This window comes from Aquarana catesbeiana, linkage group LG04, assembly GCF_042186555.1.
Source record: "Aquarana catesbeiana isolate 2022-GZ linkage group LG04, ASM4218655v1, whole genome shotgun sequence".
NCBI classification, from domain to species: Eukaryota; Metazoa; Chordata; class Amphibia; order Anura; family Ranidae; genus Aquarana; species Aquarana catesbeiana.
Window position 1 is genome coordinate 247,401,566 of NC_133327.1, and position 24,011 is coordinate 247,425,576.

General features: G+C 40.6%; 1 protein-coding gene across 2 annotated transcripts in view; it reads left to right on the forward strand.

Annotated features, from left to right (window-relative positions):
• LOC141139842 (probable cation-transporting ATPase 13A4) overlaps window positions 1-24,011 on the forward strand; it is a 236,787-nt gene that overhangs the window by 74,436 nt on the left and 138,340 nt on the right. For both annotated transcript variants that reach the window (XM_073626366.1, XM_073626365.1), the window contains exons 7-10: window positions 830-899; window positions 1,640-1,774; window positions 6,897-6,969; window positions 19,012-19,143. In XM_073626366.1, the coding sequence (XP_073482467.1) occupies window positions 830-899; window positions 1,640-1,774; window positions 6,897-6,969; window positions 19,012-19,143 (410 nt within the window). The remainder of the gene's footprint in view (window positions 1-829; window positions 900-1,639; window positions 1,775-6,896; window positions 6,970-19,011; window positions 19,144-24,011) is intronic.

Below are 24,011 nucleotides of genomic sequence, written 5' to 3' on the forward strand. Positions count from 1 at the left end.
TTATTACATTGTAATAAAAAATGAAATTATTCCATTCACCATAATGCAGAATCAGTGGGAGCCCTAAGCCTGCCACCTGCCACGTCGCCTGCCACCAGATGCCATCAGGTGCCCCCAGCAGAGTCTGTCTTTACATCAGGTGCCCCCAGCGGAGTCCCTCCTTACATCAAGTGCCCCCAGCAGATTCCCTCCTTACATCAGGTGCCCCCAGTAGAGTCCCTCGTTACATCAGGTGCCCCCAGCAGCGGGTCCCTCCTTACATCAGAAAGAGAAATATCGCCGCTCTAGGAAGGTCAATCAGGAACAGACCTCTGCTCCAGGCTGGAAGCCACAAGTGCCGGAAATGCTTATAGCAAATTAAGTCTTGAGAAAAATCCTGGACAGCCGCACTCAAAATAATTTTCACCTTTATTGAATAAAAATCAACAAAAATACATGCCACAGCAGAGCGTGCAGGAAAGCTGAAACGTTTCACACTACAAACAGTGCTTAGTTATAGCTATGGTTATTTTGAGTGCGGCTGTCCAGGATTTTTCTCAAAACTTCATTCCCACCTAACATCAGGTGCCCTCAGAAGCAGGTCCCTACTAACATCAGGTGCCCCCAGCAGCGGAGCCCTCCTTACATCAGGTGCCCCCAGCAGCGGAGCCCTCCTCACATCTGTGTCCCTATATACAGAGTCCCTCTTTACTTGGCACCCAGGCGCCCCTGTGAACGGGCCGCCACTGATAGAAACCATAACACTAAATGTTGATACTATTAATTACAGTCTGTTGTTCTATGAGATATTTTAGTTATTATGATACTAATTTTGTATTATTTGTTCTAGGAGATTAGTGTGTGGCTACAACACAATTGAAGTAGAAGTTGCTCCACTATGGAAACTATTTTTATATAAGGTAATCAAATTATTAAAAAACTACACTGTATACAAATTCACACTTTAAACTGGTCTACAGGGAAATATCCATCCAATTATAATGAAAAAACAGACAGAAACAGCATTAGTAATGCACATCAGTGAAGGTAAAGACAAGGAAAGGGCAAAATTTACAATTAAGCACAAGAGCACATGCTTAGGCAGCACAGAAAAAGGGGTAGCTTTTCCTTGTATAAATAATAGTCACACATTTTTAAAATATCTTCACTAGGGGTAATAATCCCATATATTGTTATTTATTCATCCACCTTGCTGGAATATATAAGTAAAAAAGGCAAAAAATAAAATAAGAAATGCTTCACCATCTCCCTTGTATTTTGCTGTCTTAGATATTTCCACAAATCTAGTATAAAAAAATTAATGCAGATAGTGTCTTGTTGAAGTTTAAAGACAAATCAAGCCATGCGTATTGCCCTAACTGGTCTGTCAAACTCCTATTTTTATGTATCTGCAACACACATGCAGACCTGCACATTTAGAGTGTCATTGGGTAAAGTAAAAAAAAACTCGAAATAATTAAATATTATTTAGCAGAAAGTTTTATCCCTTATTAGTGTAATCTTATTGTTGTTTGTAATAAAAGTCCTGCCATAATAAATCCTACAAATTGTGGAAAAAAAAGTGTATACGTGGTAATATGATTACTTTTCTGTTAACTGTTATTAACAGATTACTTTATTCTGTTGTCTTTGTTGACAGGTGTTGGATATGCTGTATATATACCAGTTTTTTGCCATTATCCTTATGCTAGTAGAGGGATATCTGGGTTATGCTGTAGCCATTCTGATTTTATGTGCTTGTAATATAACTGTATCACTTGTTGAACTCCGAAAGGTAAGTTGAGTAAATACTTAAAAAATTATCCACTTATAAAATAATATTTTGTGCTGTAACAAATATCGTCATCATCTTAACTAGAAATGAGTGACAGTTTTCCCAACCTAGACTGGTAATATTGAGAGTCTATGTGCAGGTGAAAATAACACAGACCCAATACGGTATAATTAAGCGTTGGGAGAGGTTGTATTGACACTGACCCTGTACCCTGTGAGATCAACAGCCAAGAAGAGCCAACAACATTTTCAGGATCTGTCCTGAATCCCACTTTCTTTCTCTGAGCAGTAAGGAACATTTGATTGGTTGTCTTAGCACTGTAGATGTATTGTCCCCACTCTGAAACTAACTAATAAAAAAATGACAGAATTTAAAGAGGTCTGTATTAAGAGCTGAAGTTGAAAATGTATGGCTATTTTTGCATGGTTACTTTGGTCCAGCTTAGACTATGATACTGTAAGTATGTACAGTGGTAAAAATAATTATTTGATTACCTGCAGGTTTTGTAAGTTTGTCCACTTACAAAGAAACTAGGGGTCTATAATTTTTATCATAGGTGTATTTTAAATGAGAGAGACAGAATTTAAAACAAAAATCCAGAAAAAAACACATGATACAAATGTTATAAATTGAGTTGCAGTTCAGTGAATAAAATAAGTATTTGATCCCCAAGAAAAACATGACATAGTATTTGGTGGAGAAACCCTTGTTGGCAATCACAGAGGTAAGATGTTTCTTGAAGTTGGGTACCTGGTTTGCACACATCTCAGGAGGGATTTTGGTCCACTCTTCTTTACAGATCTTTTCTAAATTATTAAGGTTTCTTGGCTGTCTTGGCAACTCAAAGTTTCAGCTCCCTCCATAAATTCTCTATAGGATTAAGGTCTGGAGACTGGCTAGGCCACTCCATGACCTTAATGTGCTTCTTCTTGAGCCAGTCCTTTGTTGCTTTGGCAGTTTTGTGTGCATCTTCCATTGTCATGCTGGAAGACCCATCCACAACCCATCTTTAGTGTTTTGGCTGAGGTAAGAAGGTTCTCATCCAAGATTTTACAATACATGGGCCCCGTTAATTGGCCTCTCAATGCGGTAAAGTCGGCCTGTATCTTTAGCAGAGAAACAGCCCCAAAGCATAATGTTTCCATCTTTGTGCTTGACTGTAAGGATGGTGTTGTGGTCATAGTCAACATTTTCCTTCCTCCAAACATGGCGAGTCGAGTTAATGTCAAAGAGCTTAATTTTGGTCTCATCTGACCACAGCATCTTCTCCCAATCCTTCTCTGAATCATTTAGATGTTCATTGGCAAACTGCAGATGGGCTTGTACATCTGCCTTCACTTTTCTCATGATTATCCTCACCCCGTGAGGTGAAATACTGCATGAAGCTCCAGACCCAAGGCAATTGATGGTTATTTTGTATTTCTTTCATTTGCAAATAATCACTTCAACAGTTGTCTCCTTCTCACCAAGTTTCTTGCTGATGGTCTTGTAGCCCACTCCAGCCTTGTGGAGTACTACAATCTTGTCCCTGATGTCCTTTGACAGTTCTTTGATCTTGCCCATGATGGTGAGGTTTGAAAGGAAGAAAGTGATTCTGTGGACAGGTGTCTTTTATACACATAACGAGTTGTCATTAGGAGCACCTTCTTAAATTGACTAGACTAATCTGCGTACCATATGAGCACATACGTACATAACCAGTCTGTGGGAGCCAGAATTATCGTTGGTTGGTAGGGGATCAAAAATGTATTTTACTCACTGAACTGCAACTCAATTTATAACATTTGTATCATGTGTTTTTTTTTCTGGATTTTTGGTTGATATTCTGTCTCCATCATTTAAAATACACCTATGATAGCAATTATAGACCCTTCATTTCTTTGTATGTGGGAAAACTTACAAAACCTGCAGGGGATCAACTAATTATTTTCGCCACTATAAGTGACATACCTGGCTGATCCCCAAGGAAGCTGGAATCACTGTAGTAGGCATTGCTACTACAGTAAACACCTCTAGTATCCGAGTCCTGTGCTGAGCAGCTGCTTATTGAATGCAGGTGGTTGCCCACTTGGCACAGATGCCATTTACAGAACACTTTGCATTTTCTCATGAACGAGGTGGAGAGGTGGGGCAGTGAAGCCATAATCTCCAATTAGATTATTATTAAGATAATGGAGTGTGTTTACTATGTAGCAGGGCTGCCGCTCTGCATGGGACCTGAAAATGTGAGTGGCGATCACTTTAATACATACTGTAGTGATTTCCAGCTTCCAAAGAGATTAGCCAGATTTGGCACAGGCATTTTTGCAGTGTTACATTAGTCAAGCCTGGACCAATGTTGATCCAGGCTTGACCAATGTAACAATGCAAAAAAATATCCATACCTAAATTTCAACGTTAAAGATGTTTGCTTTAGTGCCGGTTCACACTAATGCGATGAGAGAACCCTGAGAATCCAGTGTGGGTTCCCGCATTGCACCTGAATCGCACAGTGGTTCACACTAAGATCTGCAAACTGCTGCAGGTGTTAATGTAAAGTTAACAACACCCCCAGATTGGTCAGGAGTTCGCAGTATGAACTGTGAAATGGTGCAGGAATTGGATCGCATAAGTGTGAACACCCATGCAATCTGATTCCAGTGCGGACCAAAAAAATGGTGATGCACCATTTTTGTGTGTGAATGTGATGCGATTTCAGCCATATAGTTTGTATAGCTGAAATCGCATTGCACAGACATCGCATGTGATCTGAACAGCAGTGCGAATCACATGTGATGTCTTGCATCGCACTGGTGTGAACCGGGCCTTAGGGTTATAGAGTGATCATGTGCATGAGCACAAACAATTATTTCATTATATAAATTATTATAATAGTTATTACTGCTACTGCAACTATTTTTTTTTCCTGTACTGACTACTAGACCACTTAGCACTAGACCACTTAGCACTACTAGCACTTAATTGCTAAAAATAAATCTGATAAGCCACTGGGGACACAGTAATTGGCAGAAAAATTAGGGTTAAATGAAATTTCCAGCACTGCTGGCCCCTCTCTCCTGACACACCTAATATCCACACCTAATATCCACAGCACTAGTCCCTGGTAGTGTTCTTACTATGCTGAAAGCTTACTTGCTATCTATCCTTGATTTAGACAAAATCAAAAAAATCAAGGCAGTAATAACACAAAAGGGACGTGCAGTCAGGGGAGGCAGATGAGGAAGAGCCTCACCTCCCATGAACATAACAAAAAACTATCAACTTTGAGGGTCATAGCTCGGCGACCTGGGGTCACAAGGACTCCAAATTTGGGGGATAGGTAGCTGAAGTCCTACCCCACCACTGGTCAAAGTGCTCCTATCATCTATGGTTCTGGAGATACAGGGCTCCTTGCGCAGCCTGTCAGAAGCTACATACACAGCAACCAGTTTAAATAAAAACTGGCACACTCTGTTTTCAGCAGACTGAGATGATGAGATCACAGTGCCTCTCCTTACTTCTTGTCAGAGGCACTGAGCTAAATGGACAGCTTGGAGCCTTGGACCAATGGTAAAGTACCATTGGTCCAAGCTGTCCAATAAAAATGCTGCAGTGGAGGCACGCCTCTCACTGAAGTGTCATAGAAGGGGGCATGTGTCTAAAAGACACATGCTCCCTTCCAGCCCAGCCCTCTTAACTACAGCCCTCTTAACTACAAGGAAAAAACATGGTTTTATGGGTATACGATTTATCCATAATCCCCTGTTTTTCTCACACAGTTAAGGGGGAGAATGAGACTCTATTTACTGTGAAATTACTGGTTTGAAATTATGACTTCAAGCTTCAGTAATTTGTCCATTAAGCCACCTGCTTGAGTACAGTTTTTGAAAATATAGGTCAATTCTGACACTTCTCTCCTACATGTAAAAATCATATTTTTTTGCTAGAAAATTACTCAGAACCTTCAATCATTATATATATATTGTTTTAGCAGACACCCTAGGGAAAAAAATGGTGGTCATTGCAACTATTTATGTTACACGGTATTTGAGCAGCAATTTTTCAAATGCATTATTTTTGGAAAGAAACTATTTCATGAATAAAATAAATAAATAAATAAATAAATAAATAAATAAATAAATAAATAAAAACACTAAAGTTAGCCCAATTTTTTTTTTGTATTCTATGAAAGATGATGTTATGCAGGGTAAATAGATACCTAACATGTCACGCTTTAAAATTGCGCACAATTGTTGAAAAGATCTTAAAGATCTCCATAGGCAATGCTTTGAAATTTTTTACAGGTTACATATTTAGAGTTACAGAGGAGATCTAGTGCTAGAATTATTGCTCTCGCTCTAACATTCACGGCTTATGTAACCTGTGTGTATCTGGCTCTGATACTAGTCAGTGCCTCACCAGTCACTAACCTCACTGCACATCCCTGTAACACAGCTGACACTGATATGGGGTCCCATGATCTGCAGCTATGCCCCTGTTCAGAGGTATTTAAATGTGTGCCAGTATTGACTGATATGCTATTACCCCTCCACTGCCACTTGTTCTCTTGGAGACCAGTCCTACAGTGTGGAAACCTATCAGGATTTCTTATTTAAATGAATGATAGAGGTTCAGAGGTATTATGGAAGAAGACTCACTGCCCTTGTCATTATTTAATGTATAATTTACACAGTAAGAATTTGGTTTACTTCATTATTGAGTAGATTATGTTATAACAAAGAAGTCATAACATAATTACTCAGTAAATAGGTATTGTAAAGTGCATCATAATGAAAGAGTGCATTCTCAACCCATAATCTTCCTCTAGGGGTCATTTAGATATCAAATTCCCCATTTGGTTTTCCTATTTTTTTACACTTGGGTTAGAGAGTGAGGGGGCAAGGAGATGATGAAAGACTGGATTTATAGGCATGAACTGAACCCCTGGGTCAAGTTAGATCTAAAGATGGGTGGAGAGGCAAAAGCAAACTACAAATATCCAGCTTTGCAAAATAGATCACAAGGCTGTAGATTGCTGGCAAAGCAGATTTTCTAAAATGTTCTCATCACTGGAAATACCATAAAATCAATAGTAATAATGATACAATGAAGTTTTTGCAAATATTTTTTAATATTGTTACAGCTGTCTACAAAGCTCCACAATCTTGTCAAAACTCATAACAACATGACATGTACTGTCTATCAAAGAAATGGAGGTATGTAATTTGATTCCTTCCTAGTGATAATGGTGTATATTGCATATAAGTGTTAAGTTTAATAAGAAAAAGTCATCTTTATTATCTTAAGTATATGATGTGATTCGAATTTTTAAATACATAGTGGTTGCATAAAATCCCCACACTACTGTATGCGTCCCAGGGCATAGAAGTTTTACATTTGTTATTTTTTCAAATAACATATCTTCTCATTTCAATATTTTAGTTCATGGCCCTTCTTTTGTAGTTTTTGCAGCATTGCATTCTTTTACCAAACTAATTTATCAGGAATTCTAATCTCCTGGCTGCATCTCAGCAACTTAAAAACAGCTTTGTGTGACTGACTCTTTACACAATGGCTTAATTGTCTTTAACACACCCATTTTTTTTTTACTCTTATCTAACGCTATGTTTCTATTCTATCTGTATAAAGTTCAGAACACATTTAGCAATATACAATGCTAATTATATCTTAGTGCAATTGCAGCTCCAATCCTCAATCAAATACAAACAATAAGTGCAAACATAATAAGTGACAAGATATACTAGACCAAAGCTTATATAAATCCAAATAAGTGAAAACGTCCAACTTAAAACAACTATGAAAGAAAATTCAACAAAAACATTACTAATTCTTGTGCATGTATGATCAAAAGTCATTCATCCAACAGTATTGTGGATACTGGCAGAATCCTATATTTCTCCTGTGGGTCCCATATGATGACAAACCTTTTATGCTGTTCATGACCGTTAAGAAAATTGGGGTCATCACCATTTGGTAAGTGTTCACCTTTTATCACAAAAGTAGTGTAGACACTTGGAGGAATTCACACTTTTGGAAGAATGGATTTTGGTTACACCTGCACAAGAATTTGGAATGTTTTGTTTGAACTTTTTTCACATTTGTATAAAGTTGGACTTTTGCACTTAATTGGATTTATATTAGCTTTGGTCCAACACATGATGTCACTTATTATGTTTGCACTTATTATTTGTATTCGATTGGGGATTAGTGCTGCACCTCCACTTCTGAGTTTTGTGGATATTGTGTGTCAGAATATTGTGCGAACTGCTTTTCTTTCACTTTTTCTTTTTTTTAATATTTTGACCTATGCATGGTTACATTAGCATTTTATGAATGCTAATTAAATATTCATGCTATGCTTGATGTATGCTGGTGTATCAGCACTATCCATTACTAAAAGACTAGGTTTGCCTTTTTGCAAAGCATGAGGACATTAAAAGTAAAATTGCTTTTGCTTCCAGATCATTTCACAGCTTCAAAGTCAAGGATACTGCATTTCTGACAGGATCAACGTTTATTTTTTGTACTTTATGAAAATGTTCTTAGCCTGAAAAATGAAAATGAATGCAGCCAACACATCTAAATGCCAATAAGCTGCAATACATAACACTGTTTTGGATTAAGTTATCTTTTAATTGAAAGGATCAGTCCACCAAAAATGTAAATGTCAGCTTTAGAAAATTCCTGCCTGACCCTGCTATTTTATCATATAAATTGTCAGTAAAGTCCCATGCACACTTTGCATTTTGGGCCCTCTGCATGAGATTATGATGTTTTTTGTGTGATGAAATGCAAAGACACATCTCCTTAGATATAAGGAAGGTGTTTGACTCCTTTAGTTGTGAGTATATATATATTTCCTTAATTGGATTAAAGCCCTGTATTCCTCCCTGATGGCCAACATACTCTAAATTCCGGCTGGATAAAATTTTTATAAACAGGGGCATAAGGCAGGGCTGCCCATTATCCTTGCTTCTGTTTGCTCTTGCTATTGAACCACAGGCCATTTGGTTATACCAAGATACAACAGGAATAAAAGTAGCAGGATACCATTAAAACATTTTCTCCAGTGATGCACTTTCACACTTTTTAACCCACTGACTTCCATCCTTAATATAATTCTGCTGCTTGCAGCATTTTAAGACTTTCGGAATACATGTTAATGCAACTAAATTTAAAGCCTTGAATATTTCCCTTACTGGTTGCACCTTACAATTTCTCCAACGTTTTTTTGCCCTTAACTGAACTCCCTCTATCTTACCCTAACTGGAAATCAATTTCAAATCATTGTATGAGGCCCTATGATAAGCCAAATATCCTAAACTATTCACCTATCTGTACTCTTTATTGACCTCTTGGGAAGACACACCATCTCCTGACCAGGACAGATTATGGCTATAAAAATGACCTTACCGCCCAAGTTTGGAGTGCTGTAATGCAACTGTTACAACTTGTGTGGAAAAGCTCTTCTCACTGAGCACTGATGTGCAAAAGAATTATTAATTACAGCTGCTCCCCTCAAAGTGCTAACTTAAGTGATTATAAACAGTGATAGGGGGCGCTAGTGGTAAAGTGCTATAAATGTGATTTGTGAACAATTTTCACATAGATGAAAAAAATGCATGTTCAACTTAATAAACAAAGTGCACCATGCTCAGTAAATTGTGAATACAATAGATTAAAAAACAGTCCTTCAAACGTTCATTAATTCTTCAGTGATAAATTGCCAAATCCTAATACCATCACCATAAGGCAGTAATCTCTGCACCCGATGTGTCTGATTAAGATTTCCTACTCACCAGAAGAATATGACCATTTTAATTAAAAAGAAGGTCAGACAAGCTTGGTTTGTGGGCCTTTATGCCGCGTACACACGGTCGGACTTTTCGTCTACAAAAGTCCGACAGCCTGTCCGACAGACTTCCGACGTACCTTCGGCGGACTTGCAGCAGACTTTCTAACGAACGGACTTGCCTACACACGACCACACAAAAGTCCGACGGATTCGTACGTGATGACGTACACCGGACTAAAATAAGGAAGTTCATAGCCGGTAGCCAATAGCTGCCCTAGCATGGGTTTTTGTCCGTCGGACTAGCATACAGACGAGCGGACTTCGGGGTCCGTCGTACTTACGACGTAAAGATTTGAAGCATGCTTCAAATCTAAAGTCCGTCGGATTTTAGGCTAAAAAAGTCCGTTGAAAGTCCGGAGAAGCCCACACACGATCGGATTACCAGCCAGCTTTAGTCCGTCAGCGTCCGTTGGACTTTTGTAGACGAAAAGTCCGACCGTGTGTACGCGGCATTAGACTTGCTTAGATGTCAATGAAGACGTGACAGCAAACCTTTACGTATATAACCTCCTCTCCACCATGGTATCCCATTAAAAATAAGATATAAAAGGTACCATAACGTAAAATAGTTCATTAAAATGTCATAAAAGCAAATTACAGATTGCAGATAGGCTGCTTACATTCAAAAGTGCCTTCTCCCAACACTGAGGATAATCGCATAAGACACTAGGCAGGAACTATCAGCCGTCCGGACTGCGCTTGTGGGTCAGCGTGCGTTCCACTGCTGTAGGACAATAAACCTGAAGTTCTAGACGCGAAAGTGACGTGACCGGAATGCGCCTCAACGTATGCTTCGTTTTACAACGTCATCAGGAAGCGTTCCGGTCACTAGGCAGATTACATTATTTACCTTTGAAGTGAAATGTGATTGGCAGAGTTCCTAGTCTCCGTCTACCCCATTCCTCAATCAAAGAAACACACAATCCCCATAGAAAAACAGCAGTGAGTGACTACAACCATGGATTTTTTTTTTTCATAAGTGGATTAAACTGGAAGATCACTATATATTTGTTAAACCCAATTTACTTTGAATATTAATGATGTATGGACAATGAATATTAAAATTGAAAATAAAAATGATAAAAAAATGAAAATGAAAATAAAAATAAATATATGAATAAATAAAAATGAAAATAAAAATAAATATAAAAATAAATAAAATTGAAAATAAAGAGAATTAGAAAACTTAAAATAATAAATGATAAATAAATAAAAATAAATATCAATAAAAATAAAGAATAAAAAATTAGAATATATAAAAAAATAGATAAAAGTGAAAATAAAAATAAATGAAAAATAAAATATATGAATAATAAGTGATAATAATATTAGAAAGAAATACTAGTGAACATTAAATTATGTGGTTATTAATACGTATTGGGATATACAGTACCCTTATAGATTCCTTTCATAATATGCTTAAAATTGACTGGTTGCTAGGTGAGAACAATTCATGTATATGTGCAAAACCCTAGTGGTTACATAAACATATATTTGTGTATGAGACTTTATGACAATTGGTAACCTGATTATTAGAATTCATACAACATGCCACTCTCTAAACCCGATTATGATAACTGGCTGCAGAGTAATGGACATGAATTCCCAGAAGTAGATATTAATTATTTAAAAAATAGTTTAGCTCCAGATCTATATCCATACCAGCAGGCTGCATAGTATCCAACCTATACAGCCATTTGATTTCATTCTGTGATACTGCTCTTTTAAGATGAGTCCCTCTCCAATGTTTTGAAATTTTATCTATTCTATAGAAGGTGAGCAATGTGGGGTCTCTATTATGGGGCTGTCTAAAGTGTTTTGACACACTATGTTTAACAAACCCATTTTTTTCAAAAGAATGGGCCAATGCTTTTTGAATATTCTTTTGACTTCTCTATACCGACACACAAAGTTTGAGAGCTTGCTATAAAATTTTCCAACAACAAAATCCGTTGTTGGAAATTCCGATCGTGTGTACACAAATCCAACGCACAAAGTGCCACGCATGCTCAGAATAAATTAAGAGACGAAAGTTATTGGCTACTGCCCCATTTATAGTCCCAACATACGTGTTTTACGTCACCGCGTTCAAAAGGATCAGATTTTCCGACAACTTTGTGTGACCGTGTGTATGCAAGACAAGTTTGAGCCAACATCCGTCAGAAAAAATCCATGGATTTTGTTGTCGGAATGTCCGATCAATGTCCGACCGTGTGTACAGGGCTTTAGTCAGAAGGGATATCCTATTCATAGCAAGAACTTTTTTTGGCAGTTTAACAGTTCCCTAACTGAATAACCCTTTTCTATGAACCTATTTGTTAGAATAGCTGATTGGGTATTGTAATCTTCTAGGCTGTCGCGATTCCTCCTAATCTGCATGTATTGGCTTTTAGGAATGGCTTTAAGTCATTTCAGATGTTGACAGCTTTGAATGAGCACATAGCCATTCCTGTCAGTATCTTTAACCACTTCAATAACAGGCACTTTCCCCCCTTCCTGCCCAGGACAATTTTCAGCTTTCAGCACTGTTGCACTTTGAATGACAATTGCGCGGTCATGCAACACTGTACCCAAACTAAATTTTTTTCATTTTCTTCCCACAAATAGAGCTTTCTTTTGGTGGTATTTGATCACCATTGGGGGGTTTTATTTTTTGCTAAACAAACTAAAAAATTATTTGTTTCTGTTATAAAATGTTGTTTCTCCTTCACTGACGGGCACTGATGAGGCATAACTGATGAGTTGGCACTGACAAGGTGGCACTGATGGGCACTGATGAGAAGGCATTGATATGTAGAACTGATGGACACTGATAGGTGGCACTGATATGCAGCACTGATGGGCACCGATAGGTGGCACGGATATGCAGCACTGATGGGCACTGATAGGCGGCAATGATGGGCACTGACAGGCGGAACTGATGGGCACTGACATGCGGCACTGATTGGTACTGATTGGCACTGACAGGTGGTAGTGATGGGCACTAATAGATGGCACCGATGGGCAGCAGTGATGATGAGGCACTGACATGTATTACTGATGGGCACTGATTGACACTGTGGTGGGCACTGATTGGCACTGTTATGGACACTGACTGGCACTTGTGTGGGCACTGATTGGCAATTTTATAGGTATTGCCTGGCATTAATGATGGGCACTGACTGACAGCTGATCTGCACCTCTCATGGGGGCTGTGTTGATAATCAATGTGCTGATTATCAGCACAGACCCCCCCACTGACAGGGATGCACAAAAAAATGTAATTGAAGGGTTAAAAATGGCCATGGGGAATAATTATTTCTGGATACAAGACGATTACTATAACCAAATCAAGGGAGTTGCCATGGGGGCCCGCTATGCTCCTAGCGTGGCCAACATAGTGCTTAACAAATGGGAACAAGAAACCATTTATCAAAAAGAGTAGAGAGGGCTCAAAATTTACAAAAGGTATATTGACGATATCGTATTGTTGTGGGAGGGTTCTCAAGCCAGTTTAAAACTATTTTTAGGTGTAATTAACACTAACAATTAGGGTTCAGGTGACCATCAGTTACCTGGACCTAGTATTAACAAAAAAACATAATAAAATTACCACCAATACGTTCTTTAAAGACAGGAATGGCCATGTGCCCATTCAAAGCTGCCACCATTCAAAATGGCTTAAAGCCATTCCTAAAGGCCAACACATGCGGATTAGGAGGAATTGCGACAGCCTAGAGAATTACAATACCCAATCAACTATTCTTACAAATAGGTTCAAAGAAAAAGGTTATTCACATAGGGAACTGTTAAACTGCCAAAAAAAGTTCTTGCTATGAATAGGATATCCCTTCTGACTAAAGCCCTGTACACACGGTCGGACATTGATCGGACATTCCGACAACAAAATCCATGGATTTTGTTGTCGGAATGTCCGATCAATGTCCGACCGTGTGTACAGGGCTTTAGTCAGAAGGGATATCCTATTCATAGCAAGAACTTTTTTTGGCAGTTTAACAGTTCCCTAACTGAATAACCCTTTTCTATGAACCTATTTGTTAGAATAGCTGATTGGGTATTGTAATCTTCTAGGCTGTCGCGATTCCTCCTAATCTGCATGTATTGGCTTTTAGGAATGGCTTTAAGTCATTTCAGATGTTGACAGCTTTGAATGAGCACATAGCCATTCCTGTCAGTATCTTTAACCACTTCAATAACAGGCACTTTCCCCCTTCCTGCCCAGGACAATTTTCAGCTTTCAGCACTGTTGCACTTTGAATGACAATTGCGCGGTCATGCAACACTGTACCCAAACTAAATTTTTTTCATTTTCTTCCCACAAATAGAGCTTTCTTTTGGTGGTATTTGATCACCATTGGGGGGTTTTATTTTTTGCTAAACAAACTAAAAAATTATTTGTTTCTGTTATAAAATGTTGTTTCTCCTTCACTGACGGGCACTGATGAGGCATAACTGATGAGTTGGCACTGACAAGGTGGCACTGATGGGCACTGATGAGAAGGCATTGATATGTAGAACTGATGGACACTGATAGGTGGCACTGATATGCAGCACTGATGGGCACCGATAGGCGGCACGGATATGCAGCACTGATGGGCACTGATAGGCGGCAATGATGGGCACTGACAGGCGGAACTGATGGGCACTGACATGCGGCACTGATTGGTACTGATTGGCACTGACAGGTGGTAGTGATGGGCACTAATAGATGGCACCGATGGGCAGCAGTGATGATGAGGCACTGACATGTATTACTGATGGGCACTGATTGACACTGTGGTGGGCACTGATTGGCACTGTTATGGACACTGACTGGCACTTGTGTGGGCACTGATTGGCAATTTTATAGGTATTGCCTGGCATTAATGATGGGCACTGACTGACAGCTGATCTGCACCTCTCATGGGGGCTGTGTTGATAATCAATGTGCTGATTATCAGCACAGACCCCCCCACTGACAGGGATGCACAAAAAAATGTAATTGAAGGGTTAAAAATGGCCATGGGGAATAATTATTTCTGGATACAAGACGATTACGATAACCAAATCAAGGGAGTTGCCATGGGGGCCCGCTATGCTCCTAGCGTGGCCAACATAGTGCTTAACAAATGGGAACAAGAAACCATTTATCAAAAAGAGTAGAGAGGGCTCAAAATTTACAAAAGGTATATTGACGATATCGTATTGTTGTGGGAGGGTTCTCAAGCCAGTTTAAAACTATTTTTAGGTGTAATTAACACTAACAATTAGGGTTCAGGTGACCATCAGTTACCTGGACCTAGTATTAACAAAAAAACATAATAAAATTACCACCAATACTTTCTTTAAAGACAGGAATGGCCATGTGCCCATTCAAAGCTGCCACCATTCAAAATGGCTTAAAGCCATTCCTAAAGGCCAACACATGCGGATTAGGAGGAATTGCGACAGCCTAGAGAATTACAATACCCAATCAACTATTCTTACAAATAGGTTCAAAGAAAAAGGTTATTCACATAGGGAACTGTTAAACTGCCAAAAAAAGTTCTTGCTATGAATAGGGAATCCTTTCTGACTAATGGCAAAAAAGCGACATTCAAAGGACTTATAGTCTTTATCACAGGCTTCCATCGCCAGTATAAAGAATATTCAAAAAGCATTGGCCCATTCTTTTGACAGATAGGGACTTAAAAAAGGTTCTACCATACAGACCTCAATTTATTTATAGAAGGGCCCCAGGACTTAGGAATAAACGTGCACCAAACATTCCAGACCCCCGAACAAAAGTAAGCACCTAGGGAACTAGATGTAAGGCGTGTAAAACCATTTAAAGAACCAAGAGAAGATTGATAGCTTCCATTCGGTGGTCACACAACAGAAATTTAAGATAAGACCACTTATCACTTGTGACTCTTAGTGACCTACATATTAGAATGCCTGTGCCCAAAACAATATGTGGGCAAGACCATGCGCAAGTTGTGTACAAGAATCAATGAACACATCACTAACATTAAAAATGGGTTTGTTAAACATAGTGTGTCAAAACACTTTAGACAGCACCATATTAGAGACCCCACATTGCTCACCTTTTATGGAATAGATACAATTTCAAAACACTGGAGAGGGACTTATCTTAACAGAGGAGTATCACAGAATGAAACCAAATGGCTGTATAGGTTGGATACTATGCAGCCTGCTGGTATGAATATAGATCTGGATCTAAACTGCTTTTTAAATAATTAATAATATCTACTTCTGGGAATTCATGCCCATTACTCTATAGCCAGTTATCATCGGGTTTAGAGAGTGGCATGTTGTATGAATTCTAATAATCAGGTTACCAATTGTCATAAAGTCTCATACACAACTATAAGTTTATGTAACCACTAGGGTTTTGCACATATACATGAATTGTTCTCACCTAGCAACCAGTAAATTTTAAGCATATTATGAAAGGAATCTATAAGAGTACTGTATATCCCAATATGTATTAATAACCATATCATTTAATGTTCACTAGTATATATTTCTAATACTATTATCACTTATTATTCATATTTTTTTTATTTTTCATTTATTTTTATTTTCACTTATATTTTTATATATTCTAATTTTTTATTATTTATTTGTATTTATATTTATTTTTATTTATTTACCATTTATTATTTTCATTTTAATAAATCACTTTATTTTCAATTTTATTTATTTTTATATTTATTTTTATTTTCATTTTTATTATTTTTAATATTCATTGGCCATACATCATTAATATTCAAAGTAAATTGGGTTTAACAAATTTATACTGACCTTCCAGTTTTAAAAAATTCATGGTTGTAGTCACTCACTGCTGTTTTTCTATGGGGATTGTGTGTTTCTTTGATTGAGGAATGGAGTAGGCGGAGAATAGGAACTCCACCAATTACACTTCACTTTAAAGGTATATAATGTAATCTGCCTAGTGACCAGAACACTTCCTGATGACGTTGTAAAATGAAACGTATGTTGAGGCGCATTCCGGTCACGTCACTTCCGGGTCCCAAACTTCTGGGTCCTGAACTTCCGGTTTATCATCCTACGGTAGTGGAACGCACGCTGACCCACGAGTGCAGGCCGGGCGGCTGATGGTTCCTGCCTATTGTCTTATGTGATTATCCTCAGTGACTGGAGAAGGCACTTTTGAATGTAAACAGCCAATCTGTAATTTGTTTTTGACATTTTAATAAACATTTTTACGCTATTGTACCTTTTATATCCTATTTTTAATGGGATGGAGAGGAGGTTATATATACGTAAAGGTTTCCTTTCACATATCCATTGATATCTAAGCAAGTCTAAAGACCCACAAACCAAGTTTGTCTGACCTCCTTTTTAATTAAAGAGGTCATATTCTTCTGGTGAGTAGGAAATCCTAATCAGACACATTGGGTGCAATCTGCAGATACTACAGCCTTATGGGATGGTGTTATGATTTGGCAATTTATCACTAAAGAATTTATGGACTTTTGAAGGACTGTTTTTTTTAATCTATTGTATTCACAATTTACTGAGCACAGTGCACTTTGTAATGTTTATTAAGTTGTACATGCATTTTTTTTCATCTATATTAAAATTGTTCACAAATCATGTTTATAGCACTTTACCACTAGCGCCCCCTAACATTGTTTATTAATACCATCAGGCTGCTCGGTTAGCCCAAATGGCACAATGGCAGTTCACACACAAAACCCCTTTGTGGATCCCATTAAAAGCATATCTTAATTACCCTATTTTGATCATTATTATTCTCTGGTTACCCACAAAGCATTGTAGGCTGTTTTTTTTTTGCCTTATCATAAAATAATCCCTAAGAATATAGGATTGTGCTAAACTTCCCACAAGCTAATTTTGAGTCAAAACCTCCTTACTGTCGAACTTGGATATTATTTTGTTTCACCCAAGTTTACACTAATCCTTAAAAGCTGGCCTTGCCATATGTTTACTTTATAAAACATCTCCTGACAGACTCAGGTATTGTATCTATCCATACTCTTAGAGATAAGCACAAACTTAAGACTCCTTTCACACTGGGGCAGTACGGACGTTAGCAGTAAAGCAACACTAGTTTTAGTAGCGCTTTACCGCTGTTATATCGGCACTATTCGGCCCCTAGCAGAGCGCTTTTAACCCCCGCTAGCAGCTGAAGAAAGGGTTAATAGCGCCCGTGTTGCAGCGCTGCCGAAGCGCTTTGTAGGTGCTTCGGCAGCGCTGCCCATTCATTTCAATGGGCAGGGGCAGTGGGGGAGTGGTGAATACACTTTTTTTAGACTTTTTTCCCGTCCTGCAAGCACACCGCTCCAGTGTGAAAGCACTCGGGCTTTCACACTGGGGTGGCTTAAGAGCCACTTTCCAGGTGCTTTCAGGGAAGCTGCACACTAAAGGTTTTTTACCTTCATGCATAGAAATAATTAAGCTAAAAACCTTTGCCCTTTGCAACCATTTTAAGGTTAAGGGATCAAGTGCTGACATCAACTTTTGGGGGAGGTTTGCTTGTGCTCTTTCCCTCCACTCAGCCTGGGGAGACATCATTACAGTGCTGTTTCTGCTTTTGAAGCATCACGTGAATCTCCAGTTTCTGGTTAGTTCCACTCTGCTTATAGTGACCTGGTCAACTCAAGCTGCCTGATGCCCTTGTCAGCACCAGCTGCTTAGATTTTTGAGTACTTGAGGCCTTACCTCACTGGACCTAGTTGCATTACTGAGGTTACACCTCTTAGTGTGCTTGGTACCCACCAGCTTTGCACCTCCTCTCCTGATGTCAGGATATCTCCTGACCTTCAAGGTCACCAGGGGTAAGCTGCTTCTGCTCCCTTATCTAGCAAGGATCGGTTAATGCAGGATGGGTTCTCATGTCCTTCCTGTTGTTTTTTTGTGGCATCCTCACTGTGCAAGACACAAATGACTCCATTCTTCCTCCTTCTTCTTTTGGGGCTTAAAGTATGCTCAGGGTACACTCTCCCAATACAGTATTATCCTTTTCTGTTGCCTCCCAGTCCTTGTCAGCCTCTCATACTATGTCTGGGAGCCTGGACTTGGAATGAAACACTATGATGGTCTCTCCAGACCAAGAAGTTCCTGGCATCACCTGTCAGTCTCTTGAGCTAAATGTGTATTCTATGCAGGCAGTCCCAGCTATCAGTTGGGATGCAGAAGCTGCACAGGCACAGCCCTCTGTTCCCAATGTGACATCCGTGCAGGTGTGGGTGTATGGCTCCAAATGCTCAACAGTTTCTGAATATCTTTGTCCATCAATGGACTCCAAAAAAAGATTTTATGGTAAGTACAAAAAAATTAACGCTTATGAAAAGCCATTCCTGTAATTAATAAATAGCTTAATAACATCTATCCCACGTGTATTTCCTTGCAGACTACAGTGAAGTTGAATCTCACTATTTGGTTCCAGGGGACATTGTTGTTTTAACTGGCAAGAACTTTTTTATGTCATGTGATGCAATTTTAATCAATGGGACATGTGTTGTGAATGAGGGAATGTTAACAGGTAAGTTATAGCCTATGCTTTATATATTAAAAGTTGACTACAAGTGAAAACACAGCCGCATGTACACTGTTTCCAGATTTGACATTGACACGGTTTCCATTTTGACACAGATGACCACTGTCATGCCTCTTGCAAACCAGTGTTCTTTTCTGTCCAAAATGCGTACCTCAAAAGAATGTAGCTATCATTTTTGAGGTGTAGGTATGCTGCTAATTCCTTACCTACAGAGTTCACCCTCTTAAATTTGGCCATCTGTTTGTTGAGAAGTTGTTTTATCCCCCCCTTTTGTACAGGTTTTTGCATACCTCATTACAATGCACTACAGTATATTAACCATGTTGCTTTGCTCGTGTTTGGGTGATGGGCCTTTCTGGTGTACAAGGTTATATCTAAGTGTATTACTGGGCTTTAAAGACAAAGCAAAGACAAAGTGTCATTTTCTGACACTCCAGCTTCATATGAGATTACTTTATTATACTCTATTCTGCTTCTCCCTCTATCTAATTGTCATGTCATTGTTCCTTGACCTTGTCAATGGTTTAATGAAAGTGCAGTCTGAGTAACCATAAACTTTCAAGGAACTCCTGAGATGTCTGTGTTCTTTATCTTGTTTTATGACTCTGTGTTTGTTTTCCATTGTGTTCCATTGTGTGGAGAAAGTTAATAAGTAGATACTGTTCTGTGTGAGTAGGTTTCATTTAGATTTTATTGTCTAAGTCACTACCATCCTTGGCATGAAACACACAGTACATAAAGATTCATTTGTTACTCTGTGTATCTTCCTGTGGAACAGGATGTTTTTTATCAATTGAGGTTTTTATACTCACTAAAAGATTGCACTTCAAATGTTGTAATCTTGATGCATTTATCATTCAACTGAACCAATTACTTAGTGGTGTTTAGGGATGAGCCGAACACCCCCCGGTTCGGTTCGCACCAGAACCCGCGAACGGACCGAAAGTTCGCACGAACGTTAGAACCCCATTGACGTCTATGGGACTCGAACGTTCGAAATCAAAAGTGCTCATTTTAAAGGCTAATTTGCATGGTATTGTCCTAAAAAGGGTTTGGGGACCCGGGTCCTACCCCAGGGGACATGTATCAATGCAAAAAAAACTTTTAAAAACGGCCGTTTTTTCGGGAGCAGTGATTTTAATGATGCTTAAAGTAAAAAAAAAAAAGTGAAATATTCCTTTAAATATCGTACCTGGGGGGTGTCTATAGTATGCCTGTAAAGTGACGCGTGTTTCCCATGTTTAGAACAGTCCCTGCACCAAATGTCATTTTTAAAGGAAAAAATCTCATTTAAAACTGCTTGCGGGTTTAATGTCATGTCGGGTCATGGCAATATGGATGAAAATCAGTGAGACAAACGGCATGGGTACCCCCCAGTCCATTACCAGTCCCTTTGGGTCTTGTATGGATATTAAGGGGAACCCCGCACCCAAATTAAAATAAGGAAAGGTGTGGGGCCACCAGGCCCTATATACTCTGAACAGCAGTATACAGGCGGTGCAAACAAGACAGGGACTGTAGGTTTGTTGTTAAGTAGAATCTGTTTGTAATTTTGAACATTTTTAACGTGTTTAGCTCCAGCCAAAAAATCTTTTCTAAGCTTTTTGGAAAACATAGGGAAGGGTTATCACCCCTGTGACATTTGTTTTGCTGTCTTTCCTCCTCTTCAGAAGATTTCACCTCACTTTTTTGTCCCAATGAAAAATGTTTTTTGAAAATTTGGGTTTTTTTGTGGAACAAGGATTGGAAAGCATCAGTGGAAAGGAGAACTTGTTTTCCCATATTAACTCTTACAGGAGAGAATTTCCCTTCCTAGGGGTAGATTTCATCTCACTTCCTGTTGTCTCCTTCCGTTTGCAAGTAGGAGTCGTTTGTAAGTTAGATGTTTGAAAGTAGGGTCCTGCCCTATATACTCAGCAGAAATTTGGGCCTTAGGTGTTGCTGTGGCCACAACACTGTAAGCCCTCACAGGGCCCTGCTGTGAAATATTAGATCAAGAATTGTAATTACATGCCCCTGTTGAACAGGAGCTGAAAAATTAGGCCTTAGGCACTGGTGCTGGTGCCACAACACTGCAACCCCTCACAGACACTCTAGTTGGAACGCAGGAACGAGCCCTGCTGCAAATTATTGCTTCAAAAATTGTAATTACACGCCCCTGTTAGACAGGGGCAGAAAAATTGGGCCTTAGGCACTGGTGCTGGTGCCACAACACTGCAACCCCTCACAGACACTCTAGTTGGAACGCAGGAACGAGCCCTGCTGCAAATTATTGCTTCAAAAATTGTAATTACACGCCCCTGTTAGACAGGGGCAGAAAAATTGGGCCTTAGGCACTGGTGCTGGTGCCACAACACTGCAACCCCTCACAGACACTCTAGTTGGAACGCAGGAACGAGCCCTGCTGCAAAGTATTGCATCAAAAATTGTAATTACACGCCCCTGTTAGACAGGGGCAGAAAAATTGGGCCTTAGGCACTGGTGCTGGTGCCACAACACTGCAACAAGCTATCAGCGTGATGATTGAGGAGGAAGAGGATAATTACTCAGGGATAGTCACTCAGCATCAGCATAGGCAGTCTTTGAAGGGATCTGAGATTTCAAAAAAAATTATTCGGTTACATCAGCATCAGGTGCTTGGTAGCTGGTGGTGATCCAAGACTCATTCATTTTTATGAAGGTCAGCCGATCGACCGAGTCGGTGGACAGACGCACCCTGTGATCGGTTACCACGCCTCCAGCAGCACTGAATGTGCGTTCCGAAAGAACGCTGGATGCAGGACAGGCCAGTAGCTCAATTGCATACTGTGCAAGCTCTGGCCAGTGATCCATCCTCAAGACCCAGTAACCCAGAGGATTTTCGGTGGGAAAGGTGTCCAAGTCTGATCTTGCCCCTAGGTATTCCTGCACCATGTAAAACAGACGCTGGCGATGGTTGCTGGAACCGATCATACCTTGGGGCTGCGGACCAAAAAATTGTCTGAACGCATCGGTCAGACGGCCACCTTCTCCACCGCTCCTTCTTTGACTGACCGAAGCCTCAGCAACACGTTGTCCAGAAACAGGAGTTTGTAACCTCCCAGTCTCTGGGAACGCGTTGCACAGACCTTTCTGCAAGGCCTCCCGAAGATGTTTCATCCTCTGCTCCCTCTGCGATGGCAAGATAAGGTCCGCAACCTTACCCTTGTAACGTGGATCAAGGAGGGTTGCCAGCCAGTATTGGTCCTTCTCCTTGATACCACGAATACGAGGATCCTTACGCAGGCTTTGCAGGATCAGGGAGGCCATGCAGCGTAGGTTTGCTGAGGCATTCGGTCCGGAGTCCTCTGGGTCACTAAGAACGACATGGTCCGCAGCCACCTCCTCCCAGCCACGTACAAGTCCATGTGTTTCTTGGGACTGATCCCTTAAAGACTGCTGCTGATGCTGAGTGCCAGGCTCCACCTCCATACTGACACAATCTTCCTCCTCCTCCTCTTCCTCCTCGTCCTCTTCCTGTGTGATCGGCGGGCACGCAGGAACACTGTCTGGATAAAGGGGGCCTTGAGAGCTAAGGAAGTCCTCCTCTTCCTGCCTCTGTTCTGCCTCAAGTGCCCTGTCCATTATTCCACGCAGCGTGTGCTCCAACAGGTGGACAAGGGGGACAGTGTCACTGATGCATGCACTGTCACTGCTCACCATCCTCGTGGCCTCCTCGAATGGTGACAGGACAGTGCATGCATCCCTGATCATGGCCCACTGGCGTGGGGAAAAAAAACCAAGCTCCCCTGACCCTGTCCTGGTGCCATAGTCGCACAGGTACTCATTTATGGCCCTCTGCTGCGTGTGCAGCCGCTGCAGCATGGCCAACGTTGAGTTCCACCTGGTGGGCATGTCACAGATTAGGCGGTTCTTGGGCAGGTTAAACTCCTTTTGGAGGTCCGTCAGCCGAGCACTGGCATTATATGACCGGCGGAAATGCACACAGACTTTCCTGGCCTGCCTCAGGACATCCTGTAAGCCCGGGTACCTGCCCAAGAACCGCTGCACCACCAAGTTAAGGACGTGAGCCAAACAGGGCACATGGGTCATTTGTCCCTGTCGGAGGGCAGAGAGGAGGTTGGTGCCATTGTCGCAAACCACCATTCCTGCCTTAAGTTGGCGTGGCGTCAACCACCTCTGAACCTGCCCCTGCAGAGCTGACAGAACCTCTGCCCCAGTGTGGCTCCTGTCCCCCAAGCACACCAGCTCAAGCACCGCATGGCATCTTTTGGCCTGCGTACTTGCGTAGCCCCTTGAACGCCTACGGAGCACCGCTGGTTCCGAGGAAGAGGCCATGGAGGAAGAAGAAGAGGAGGGGGTGGAGGAGAGAGGTGTGTCACAATCAGCATTTTGGAGGCGTGGTGGCGGAACAACCTCCAACACTACTGCACCTTGTCCTGCATCCTTCCCAGCTGCCAGCAGAGTCACCCAATGCGCCGTGAAACTTAGGTAACGTCCCTGTCCATGCCTGCTGGACCATGAGTCAGCGGTAATATGCACCTTACCGCTGACCGCCCTGTCCAGCGAGGCATGGACATTGCCTTCCACATGCCGGTAGAGAGCCGGAATCGCCTTCCGTGAGAAAAAGTGGCGTTTGGGTACCTGCCACTGAGGAACCGCACATTCCACAAACTCACGGAAGGGGGCAGAGTCTACCAACTGAAAAGGCAGCAGTTGAAGTGCTAGCAATTTTGCCAAGCTAGCATTCAACCGCTGGGCATGTGGATGGCTGGGAGCAAACTTCTTTCGGCGGTGCAGCAGCTGGGGCAGGGAAATTTGCCTGGTACAATCTGACGTCGGTGTACCAAAAGCAGATTGCCCACAAGTACTTG